The sequence below is a fragment of the Electrona antarctica genome (genome assembly GCF_951216825.1).
Source record: "Electrona antarctica genome assembly, chromosome: 10".
Classification (NCBI taxonomy): Eukaryota; Metazoa; Chordata; class Actinopteri; order Myctophiformes; family Myctophidae; genus Electrona; species Electrona antarctica.
In genome coordinates this window covers 50,336,215-50,348,711 of record NC_136791.1, presented here as the reverse complement: position 1 = coordinate 50,348,711, position 12,497 = coordinate 50,336,215, and the positions used below count along the sequence as shown (strand labels likewise).

General features: G+C 45.1%; 1 protein-coding gene across 3 annotated transcripts in view; it reads left to right on the top strand.

The window, feature by feature from the left end:
- Positions 1-12,497, top strand: part of fmn2a (formin 2a) — a 63,080-nt gene that overhangs the window by 24,715 nt on the left and 25,868 nt on the right. For all 3 annotated transcript variants that reach the window (XM_079511694.1, XM_079511695.1, XM_079511693.1), the window contains exons 7-8: positions 2,208-2,295; positions 7,960-8,021. In XM_079511694.1, coding sequence (XP_079367820.1) covers positions 2,208-2,295; positions 7,960-8,021 — 150 coding nt within the window. The remainder of the gene's footprint in view (positions 1-2,207; positions 2,296-7,959; positions 8,022-12,497) is intronic.

Sequence of the window (12,497 nt, the reverse complement as noted above, 5' to 3'; positions counted from 1 at the left end):
GGCCCAAATGTTTGAATATATTCTTTCAGAGCGAACGTTTTTCGCTCAAATCTTTGCTTCTGGGGGGGTCCCTGGAACTACATTTTCAGATGGGGCTCGGCGGCCAATTGCATATCATTCTGGGGGTTCTTGACATGAAATAGTTTGAGAACCACTGACATAGAAACGTAGGTTTTTTTCAAAAAAACTGTCATGATTTAGAAGATTTTTTTTAGAATCGACCTCCGTCCTAAATGGGTTAATTCAATTTGAAATGGGTGTAACTTGCAGACACTGTATGTGTATGTAAGCTGTATAAATCCATACTTATATGAGACCATACACTGTCCTTCCCCAAAACAAACTCAACTCAACTCTGGGTTATGCAATTCAAGGTTTTTTTTTTATAACAGAGGAGCCAACTGATAAAATATGATTGATGATGACTCGCTTTTCCAACTGACGCATATACACAGTCTGTCAGAGGCGCGTTGTGGGGGAAGTCGTCCTATAGCGTCATATCTCGACAGGCCTTGTCTCCCCGTGTTGTGGCTCAGCCAGGAGAGGCAGAGACAGTTGGCTCGGTGATATAACTTCCTGTGTGTGTTTGAGAGGCCTGTGGTCGGTGTGATCTGGGCTCAGTGGAATCAGTCTGTCTGGATAGTGGTGGTGGGCTATAGGGTTTCCCAACCCTGTCCCCCACACTTCTTTACGACAGTATATACAATAAAATCCTGAGTGTTAATTTAACCGAGGGTGTCCAAATGTGGCAGTTTTTTGGTTATATTTGTACACTGTTGGAGTTATATAAAGGGATAAATGAACACTGACGATTTGATTTGTGTACTGGGCACTGCCTCCACTTCTTGCTCGGCCCATCTGTGGTCCGGCTCTTGAATACAGCTTACCATGTACGATAACAAGTCTGACTTTTTATTTGACTGTTTTGACAGGTAAAAGCTGTTATTATTCAAGAAACGTGTCTTAATTGTAGCTCAAGTTTAGTGGCTGTTGCTGTTAGAATATCGGTAGCTTCTTTTTTGTGCTCTTATTTATCAGTGTCTGTTTTGTTTTGTTTTTTGTTTTTTTTTAGTGTCTGTTTTTGAGTGCTTCTTTTAGAAGAGGGGTTTTCCCTTTTCTCCTCCCCTTTTTTGCCAATTGCAGTCACATGGAACATAATGTAAACATGCTCATTGCGAGCCTCTCCTCCACATGATATGCATTATATCAGTGCCAGGGACTGAACCCATTGAATTACCCTGTTTGGTAAATAAGCGTCTAGTCAGTCTGTTAGATCTGGAAGTTTCAAATCACCCCACTTGAAACATGATGGATGTGGAGAGTTGCAGAGAGACTGGGGGAAACTGTCAATCACGATAATCCGACCCGACAGATTATAATTTGCATAATGTGTGTGGGTGAATTGGCAAAAGTTCTCTTCCCATGAAAGGAAAAAGGATATTGGGGTTCATGTATTTGACCCAATAGGGGTGTGTGTGTGTGTGTGTGTGTGTGTGTGTGTGTGTGTGTGTGTGTGTGTGTGTGTGTGTGTGTGTGTGTGTGTGTGTGTGTGTGTGTGTGTGTGTGTGTGTGTGTGTGTGTGTGTGTGTGTGTGTGTGTGTGTGTGTGTGTGTGTGTGTGTGTGTGTGTGTGTGAGATACATGGTAAAGCAGTCTGTCTTACTGTCTCTCTCTCTCTTTTTTTTTATTTTTTTTGGCTTTAGCCTTTTTTTTAATATTTTTTATGGAGGGTCTCTCTCTCTTTATACAGTACTTAGACCGGTGCCCGGCTGTAGAGCACCGAGTCAGTAACGATGGAAGTTGAAGATCCATGCCCCACCCGGCTATGTAATACCCGTTGTACCCGTGTCAGAGTACCCGTTCCACCCATCTGTCTGTGTCCCTTTTATGCCCATATATGGTGATTTATGTATCTGTCTCTCTGTGTCCCTGTATTCCTATATGGAGTTCTGTGTCAGGCATGCCCAAATAGGGAGTGTTGGATGTCAGAACAGGCCAGCTCCATATATGGAGCATGTGCAGGGGCCCTGTCCAGAGCCCGGCAGAGGCCTTTTGCGGTGGTTCTGGACAACTGTGGGTGTGTCGAATTGTAAGTCGGTGGGGCTAACGGTTACAGCCGTACACACGTACGCACGTACAAGCAGACGTACAGAGACATGGTGTATTTATAGATATATGATATATAATGTCCCTACCTCTCTTTCTCAGGTGGTGAAGCTGTTGAATAATAAGCGTTCCCAGGCTGTGGGAATTCTGATGTCCAGTATCCATCTAGACATGAAGGACATCCAGAATGGCAAGTGTGACTGTGTTATTCTTTATCTGCTTCTAACTCACCATAATGTCTTTCCATCAAGTTGTCTTAAAGTATAACATAAAATAGCGGTATAAAATGATAATTTCTATCTACTGACTTTATTGCTGCGTCTGAATCTGAAAATAAATTAAAGATGCAGAGATTACATAGCTGTCTTTCTTTTTTTCTTTGCATTTTACACGACCATTCCCCATCCTATCATAGTTCTCTTTGTCCCTTTTGTGACGTGTTGTCACCATCTTGTCCAAATGGCTTTGTTAAAAGTGATGTCATTCAGATGTTGACGAGAATGGACTCTCTCTTCCTGTTATAGTTACCCTCTGATTGCTCTCCAATCTTAATCCCTCATCCACGCGTCTAAACAGCCGTTCCTCAGATCCCCTCCGTTCCTTTCGGATTGGGGGGGGGGGGGAGCTCGGTGGGGGGAGCTCGTCTACGTCTCAACTTCAAACCTTTATTGCCACAGCTGAGACGGCTGTGTGGAATGTTTGCCACAAAACCCAAGCTGTGCGACATGTCGCTTGTACCATATAAACACAAAGTGGTGTTGAGGATGTTTCTTGTGTATCGTGCCTTCAAAGCGGAGTAGAATTCTGTCTCCTCTCTCGGTTTCTTCTGGCCATCCCCATCATCGGCCCTGCATTCATCTCAGGTCACGGGCGGGGGGGGGGAGTAGAGGGAGAACGATCGAGGGCAGGCGAGGGCCACTCTCATCAGCGCTGTCATTCGTCTCCTATGTTAGGACAGTCTTTGCCATACTGCATAATTACCACTGATTGGAAACGGCACTATATCACGTCACAGTGTGATACACGCGCCGCCCTGTACACTACAGTGGTTCTCAAAGTGGTTGCCGTGGCACCCATAGGGTGCCGTGACGCAAGTCCAGGGGGTACTGCAGAATACTTTGATAATATTTGGGATTTATCAATATCTCTTCAGTTTAACAAGTTAAACCCTCTATACTTAGTAAGACGGACCACCGAAATCTCCTCTCATTGTGAGCTTGTATAGATCAGCTATTTTTGGCGAATATATCCCCCCAGAATACAGTTGGAGGCCATCGATATTGTCCTTTTCTTTTTGCTGAGGTTTGCGTGATCTGCGCAAAACCCCTTTTGGTGTTTTAAACATGTTATAATTTAGCTATTGAAAAATAGCAGATCTACAAGCTCGTAGCGCGCCACTCGGTGGCGCGCTATGAGCTTGTAGATCTGCTATTTTTGAAAAATCGTGAAAATATTTATTTCAGAAAACTGGAGGATTTAGAAGCATTTTTTAAAATTTTGAGGTCAGGCCTAAATGGGTCAAATGATAAGGGACAATATCGGTGGCACCCAACTGTAGATATGCCGGGGTTCAAGTGGATGAATGTCAAGAGTGAAGTTATTTTCAATCTGTCGTAATGGAAACTACTATTCTCTGAAGTTTACATACCGTATCCTAGGGGGACAAATGTATATATATTTCTTTTTTTGGCTTTCGCCTTTATCACCTTATTTCTTATAGAGGCACAGACAGTAGGCTGACAGGAAATGGGGGAGAGAGAGATGGGGGAGTGACATGCAGTAAAGGCTGCCGGGATCGGGAGTCGAACCCGCGGCAGACTGCCAGACTCGGACTATACCGGCCAAGGTGCCTGCCTGGACCGCTGAGCCACGGGCCAGGCCAACAAATTTACATGTTGACGTACTGTAATATGGGCGGACGTAGAATACGCACAGGCTGGGTGCTGGGCTAAAGAAAATTTTGTAGATATTGGATGGAGCCCGCACACCACAGGTATAAGAAAGACGTTCTTTATTGAAAATTCTGACAACGTTTCGATCAATTTGATCTTCATCAGGTCATGTGAACTTACACAAAAGTTTGTACTTTTATACTCAGGGAGTGCCCCCATTAACCAATCAAAACACCACATTTTGGTGCCCCTCCCATCACTACAGGTGTGACACGTCACCCCTGAGTGAGTGGGTGGGGACCCAGACATATTGATGTAAATATAATCTGTTCAGATATTTTAGTGCACCAATTAAAACCATTTTAAAACCATTTTAAAAACATACGTACTGTAATATGACATAAATGTAATGTGAAAAACGTTATTTTTTTATGAGCCAAAACTGTTTGAGAACCACTATGTCCTCTGGTGAAACCTTCCAGCACTGCAGGAAGGTCAACCCATGGCAAAGTATATGGTTTTGAATCTTCTCGTCCTTTTCCTGTCTCCTGAGAAACTGAATGAAGAAACCCTAGTGCCGTATCTTTTACCAAAAAGACAAATAGCAGTCCCTATAAAAGTTGTAAACAACATAATAAATTGGTGTCGCTCGCTAGAAGGCCTATTGTTTTCCTTTCTTAGAAACAATCATTCTTCATGATGCTCTGGGCCGTTTAGAGGTTTTAGGCTAATGCTTGAGTCGGAGAACAATGCGTTTGCGAAACGGGGGAGGATTACATCCCTCGTCAGATCCAATCCAGTGAATCATTGCTTTTATTTATTTTCATGTATGCAGACAATGACTAACGAGACATTAGCCGGCTCGTTCCATCCACAGACACATCAAATATATAGATTCTGAATCACTGATTTGGATCTTGTAGGGTTTGTGTGTGTGTGTCTTATTTTTTTACCACCTTCCAATTGCCTAGAGAGGAGTCGTCAGTCTTTATTTTCCTCACAGCTGCTGTTGTTTGTCGTCCTCGGTCTTGGCACCCGACGTGCCCGGCGTTTTCAGTAGACACTTCCCGTGTGGTGTCTGCTTCCTGTGAGGACTTGGTGCACGTCGGTCACTGCGTTAGCAAACGGCATGGTTGTAGGCGCCATCCGGGGGTTGGGGAGTGCGGTGACAGGAGGCGTAGATGCTGGCAGATGGATTTTGGGGTTTTCGGTTGTGTGAGAGGACTGTCTTGAAGTGATGATCCATCTCTCTCTCTCACATGCACATGCACATACGCGCACGCACACACGCACACGCACGCACATGCACATGCACACACCCACACACATACTCCCACATCTCCCCTCAACGACTAGCCAAACAGCCAGCTATAGCCTCTCTGGTTGAGTCAGTAATGAGAACCAAATGACTAAAGTTACCAGAGAGGAGTTCGCAGCGAGAGAGAGAGAGAATGATACCGAGAGGGTAGGGGCGGTGGGGGCAGGGGGGGGGGGGGGGGTAGATTGAGGGGCATAAAATGAACAGAGGAGTGAAGGGGCGACGATGTGAAAGAGAAAACGAGTGGAAAAGGAGAGGGAAAAGACGGAGAGGCAGACGGAGAGTTATTATTCCTGTGGTGGCTGTGGAAGGGGAGAGAGAGTGTCAGCCGGGTTAGAGGGTGACAGGAGAAAACAGAGAAGGGGGAGATGAGGTTGCCCTTGTGGTAGCTGCAGTGGAGAAAAGGAGCACACGGAAGGGGGGGAGGGGGGGGGGGGTGTTAGAGGATGACACGGGAGAGAAGGAATGGAGGATTTATTGTCAACAAATACCTAGCAAGGAAAACAATGTCGGCCGAAGTAAAATACCTTGTTAAAATGACACGAGCATAACTCAGTGGGAACTGTTTGTTTTCTTTTTGCGGTTTGTGGACTCATTCAGCAACCGAGTGGCCTCTAATCTCATTGTGTACCCCATTTCAACACTTCTGTAATATTGTATAAGTACAGTAAAGATGAGATGCAGGCTCAGCTCATTTATGCTGTATACTCTATAGCCCAACACCGGGGTCCGGGGACCACTCCTCGTGGGCCAAATGGACCCTTACGGTTCTCTTGAGAGTGTGCAAATGGACCTCTATGGGTCCATTCGGCCCCGTTTGTACTACTGTACGCATTAACTGAACACTGAGGATTCGACTCCGTTCGAGCCATGTCGACGAGGGTCTGGTCTGTCTGTCTTGTATCTGTGTGCCTGTCCAGGGCTATAATCTCACAAACTGATCAGTGCCAGTAGCACACACACGGGCAAGTAGCCCAAGGAAGTAAAAGTTTGTTTCACATAATTATTGTAATAATTTTTTTTTTTTTAGAACTTTAATTTTATAATAGTCCATTGAGGTTGGATAGGGCTGAAGTATAATAGTAACATATCCCAAATAACCCATTCTAGACGGGAACCCCTTTTGTTGTTTTAACTAAGCATTATGTTATACTTTAGCTATTGAAAAATAGCAGATCTACAAGCTCATAGCGCACCACCGAGTGGCGCGCTACGAGCTTGTAGGTCTGCTATTTTGAATATATATTGCTACATTTTGAATATATATTCTTTCAGAGCGAACGTTTTATTTATTTTGACGTCGGGCCTAAACGGGATAATATACAGATGACTGACATCATAGACTGGCCACATGACATGTGAGATGGATGGATGCCACAGGCCCACGGCGTGTCCTTCGTATAGCCAATACATAATTTAGCATGGTTTAGATTAGAAGAAATCTAGTCATCTAATGAGAGACGGAATTATTACAAAAACTACATAAAACATGGGACTGCGAGACTGCAAGACGACACTGAACCCATTACACCATGTTCTCTTATCCCTTTGAGATAATGCATGCACGCACGCCACGCACGCACACACATACTTGCTTGTACAGTATGTCAACAGCAAATCAGTAGATCAAAACAGTGCAAGCAATTTGGACACCCACTGCATGGTGAGACACAGACAAGCTAGGTGCGGAGTGCTCTGTCGGGTGATTGTGCGTACAAGCAACACCTCGGCCTCAACACCGCAGACCCCCGGGGCTCTGTTTGTCTTTAAACATTTACTTTCAAAGGATTAATGCTCGCGGGCGCCAGGTCCTCGCGCCGAGACAAAAAGGCGACACCAGGAATTCAAACACAGGAGTTCAAACACGAGCTCATTGTACCTTTTGACATATTTCTAAGACCCTGGTGTGTTTATGTTTTAGTCTTGTGGCCTCTCACTATGCTATCACCGCGAGGGCCGATAACTGTATAACTCATGGCAGGCGGCGTTGTGGGGAATTGAACCCTCGTGTCACTGAACATTCGAAATGTCATTCCGCTACGGTTTGTTTGAGCCATTAGGTTTGAGCCAAAGGCGGGTTGTTATGATCCAGACGGTTAACAATTTAAAGTTTCATGAGCTGGTTTTATCATTTCGTATGGTCATTTATGTTGTATGTAAAGGTTGTTAACCACGTGAACCCTATTCTGGGGGGCGAACGAACATTTCATGAACAGTACAAGCTCACAACTCCGCTTGAGCCAGCTTGTAGTCTATTTTCTGCAACGAGATTTGATGTGGAGGGAAAAATAAGTATATATACCATGAAGTGCAGAGCCCTGCAGGCACCTGGACAACCAAGTATAGGGTTTAATTAAGCCCATTTTGACCTGAGATCAGATTCTAAAAATGTCTTCTACATCCTGACAGTTTTCTGAAAAAGCTATGTTTCTATGTCAGTGGTTCTTCGATTTTTCAAAAATAGCAGACCTACAAGCTCGTAGCTGTGAGCTTGTAGATCTGCTATTTTTCAGTAGCTAAAGCATAACATAATGCTAACACCAAAAGGGGTTCCTGCCCAAAATGGGTTAATGAAGTGGTTAAATGGATGACTGCAAAGAAATGTCACCACATAGCGTTAACACTATTCTCTGTCATTCCCTAGCCATCCTAAATATGGACAATGCTGTAGTTGACCTGGAGACTCTGCAGGCCCTTTATGAGAATGTAAGTATAAAGTTATATACAGTTGAGGAGTCATATTCTACTTATGGTTGAAAGATTACAACAAAAAGACAACACAAGACTCCATACACTTTGTGGGCTAATGTGGACAATAGACAGTGAAAATGATCGATGAATGTGAACTTGTACTGAAATAAATCTGCAAGAATTTCTAGCCAGCACAGAATCATGTTTGTCGATGCTGTTGAGCAACAAGGCTGATATTTACCATCCCACGTATCGACAGTGACAGGATAGACGAACCGGCCCATTTTATCTGGACCAACTTAATGTTATTTTCAACTGTGTGGTTTTGTAGTATAATAACTACAGTATTATTTTGGAACCGTTTGCTTGCAAAACAACAAAATAGCATGATTTATGGTTACACATTTCATGCCATATTTGAATAACAGGCAATCATTTTATTATATAATGAAAGCTGAGGCCCCGATATCAACAAAATAGCAAAAAAAAAATCATTCAACAGCAATTACTTCTGTTTCTCTTGGCACTTTACCGGCCTTAAACTTGCACACAACACAAATCCCATCCATCAAAAAAATATATATATACCTTTCCAAGATCATGGAAAGGTGAACTTTTGTGTACAGTCCGGGGGGAGAATAGAAACCCCCCTGTTATTAATTGAAGTAAATTAAGTATGTCTACAACATGTTGCTGGAAGATGTGTTTCACAGTGGGGTTGGAGGGCGAGCTTGTCTCGTTATCTGGAGTTCATATTCCATGTGTTCCACTTGAAAGGGTGTGCAGAAGGAAGTGTGTATTAGATACCAAAACAAACAGGCGAACCACAAACCCTACTGGTATGTGTGCTGTTTGGCGACAGACAGAGTGAGTCCTGTGTGTCTGTCTGTCTGTCTGTCGGCCGGCCAGGCCTGGAAGCAGACCAGGTCTCTGCACATGCAGTAAACATGTACAGTGCTGTACGCTACGTACTGAATTTGATTTGAGCTGTGATACCCTGTCTGCACTCTGTAGAGCGGAGCAGGAGAGAGGAAACCCCTCACATTTGCGGGTACAGCTCTAGGGTGGTGTGGCTTTTAAAAGAGAGCGAGAGAAGGAGAGAAAAAAAAAAAGCCTGGCATATCTGGATATCAGGTTAACGCTACGCCAAGCGGAATGACCGCATTCTACTGTATAACATTAGCATGAAATGAATTACGGAGCTGTCATCGCTGCCTCACAATATGACTCCATTTTGGCTTCGAGGGGCTCCCTGTATACAGTAAATACATATTCATCAGACTTCACCGATAGGAAACCCTCCACCACTCGGTGGAAACACTTCCAAGACCCGCGCAACGTTCGCGTCAATAAATAACGGGACATGAAAAGGGGGCATGTTTTCCCCATTTCGTCCATGATATGTATGGCCTTAAGATGCTATGAAATTCCTGCGAATGGCTTTTTGGCATGGCTACAGACGACAGGCTTGGACCTTTGGCTGCCAGACCCATATTAATAATGTTCATCATGGGAATGAGTCGGAGACTCGAGACATGCTGCAGTTATGAACCAATGTGTCATAACTGAGGATCAAAAGACGCATAACCTCTCTGCTCACCCCCCTCTCCTCTCACACTCTTCCCCTTCTAACTCGCCTCTCCCACTCCTGTTCTCTCTCTCTCTCTCTCTCTCTCTCTCTCGCTCTCTCTCTCTCTCGCTCTCTCTCTCTCTCTCTCTCTCGCTCTCTCTCTCCTCATAGCCTTGGGCTGTGTTATTGAGTCAGGGAGCCAAATTGTTTCTCTTTTGTATTGCGAGTCTCCATCCTGTCTGTGGGTCTCCAGCCCCCTAAACCACAGTTGGCAGCACAACCAGCCTGTCTTTAGGAATGAGAGGGGCTTCTAATGGTTACACCCTCACTTACTGTTTTAAAGAAGGATCACACACTCTTTCTCCATCTCCCTCTCTGTCTCTCACTTTCTCTTTCTGTGTTTCTCTCAAGCTCATATACAGACAAACATCTAGGAACAGAGTGCAGCTGGGTGCAAGTGCATGAATTCATTTATAAGTGCACCCACACATATACAGTAGTGCATAAGGTGTGTGTATGTGTGCGTGTGCGTGCGTGCGCCCGCCCGCCCGCCAGTGGGGTCATTCTCAATGTCACAGTGAGAGATGGGGCCGCTCAGTCTGTGAGCAGTGGGGTTAGAGCCACTCCTGTTCTTTGAACAGAAAGCCACAGCCTGTGAAGGGGTCATAGTGATAGTGGCAAAGCAAAGTTACTATATTTACCCAGGGTAACTGGACTAAGCATCAGATACTTGTTTACAGCCAGGCCCTGCTCATAGAACATTTCATGGTAGTGGTTCAGTGCTCAAGGGCACTTCAGTGGTGGTAATTTTAACGTGCCGGTCCGGGGATACGAACTGGCGACCTTCCGGTATCAAGACCGCTCCGCAAACCGTTCGGCCACCGCTGTTCGGCCACCGCTGCCACCGTACCACTCCCTCCCGTTTAATGTCACAAAGCAGACTTCTGATCAGAGACTCCCTTCCGCTGACAGTGTCTAAATGTCACCCTGGAGGTTGTCTAAGCCTAATTTGTACTTCGTCATGCAACCATGTCAGTCGCCAAAAACAGCCAGTTTACGTGGGAAACAATAGCATAGCATAGCAAAAATATATCAGCCTACCTTGATAGGGGGAACTGAATATGAGATTGAGGAAGCAGTTCTGGAGAGGGAATAAGTGGTGGTTGGGCGATTTGTATTTTTATGTTTGTCACCTGTGTGAAGGCAAATGTATGATGGTGAATTAGAAACTATACTAGACTTGTACGTGCCCGTCAGCCACCGGCCTACTTGGGAACGATGCAACTTGGGAACCTAATAATACCCGTTGTCAACATGTCATAGCACCCGTTTTAACTATCTGTCTGTGTCCCTTTTGTGCCCATACGGAGATATCTGTAGTATGCAATACCTGTTGTCATAGCACCCATTTTAACTGTCTTTCTGTGTCCCACATGGAGATCTCTGTATCTGTCTGTCTGCCTGTGTGTGAAGAGTGCAAATTGACTGAAAAGTGGACTGGTTAAGTAATCAATTGGCACGTGTGTGGTTGCCATGGCAATCAATTGGCTGAGGCAGAGGCTGGAAATTGCACAGGTGAGGGGATTTAGGCTGATTAGGCCCACTGGCAGAGCCTGCACCAGAGCCTTTTGTGGTGGTTCTGGAGAACCGTGGGTCCGACCGACTCTATACCGGGCACTGCACTCCATGCGGGGGTGTGGAACGCGTGTGTCGAATTGAAGTCGGTGGGGCAAACGGTTCTCGAGTTACGTGCATTACAACCGTACACACACACACGCACGCAGACACACACACAGAGACGTGCCACATTTATAGTAGGATAATTAGCCATTAGAACCACAGTCCTCCAACCCATAATCCCATGCATAATGGTAAATGTACTGCATTGAGATACAGTATAGTGCCTTTCTCCAAAGCACTTTAGAATGTATTTTACATTCACCATTCATACACAGACATCAGAGGAAATCATGCTTAGAAGAACCAACCTGCTAATCGGGAGCAGTTGTGGGGTTCAGTGGCTTATTCAAGGACACTTCGACATGCAGCCGACAGGAGCCGAGGTCCGAGGATCAAACCGGTAACCTTTGGAGACAGCCGCTATACCTGAGTCCTGAGTCACTGTAAATAGTACACTCGGAGCCATGTCTGACTGTTCATGACACAAGACTCCGAGCACAATTTGTTCTTTGCAAAATACAGCATCGGCAACACAATGCAAAAAAAAAAGAATGTTTCAGTGAAAATATGAGTGACACAAATAATGATTAAGTCCTGGCTGGACCTGGTTTAGCCCCGTAGTGGAAGCCAAGCTAATGAATACCACTTGGCCAATTGGTCAGAATTCTCAAATCCTGGCATCGCAAATATCAGCCCTCTACGTTCTCTGTGCATTTGATATTCCACATGGGACCGTATTTCTCATGCTAACAACCAAGGCAACATGCCCCTGCAAATTCAAAGATCACACGCTAATGCCTACTTGTCCCCAATTACACCGCACATTTCTGAGCCCTCTGCTGCTGCCCTTTGAGAAGTATCTGCTTTGTGTTAAATGTATTTACACTTGAAACCAACTCGGGACAAGGCGAAACGGAGCTTGCCCTCGTCGACAGAAGGCAGTGGTGTGTAGAATACTAATCGGCCCCTCAGCTCGTTTGATGCTGCCGTTTGATGTTGTCCAAGGAAGCCATGCCGGGGCCAGAACTCGAGAGAGGAAGACAGTGGGAATGACTTGCTAGCTATAAGACTTGTGCTTCAGGCTCTATGTGGATTCTGGAGGGAGTTTACGTTTCTCTTCTCTCTGGATGGGTTTTATGGCTCTGCCAGTCTACGTCAGAGGCATTATTATAACAGCCATTGTCTCGGCCTGTTGTGAAACGAAAGGGCATTTCTGGCCTGTGTTTCTTTCAAACCACCTT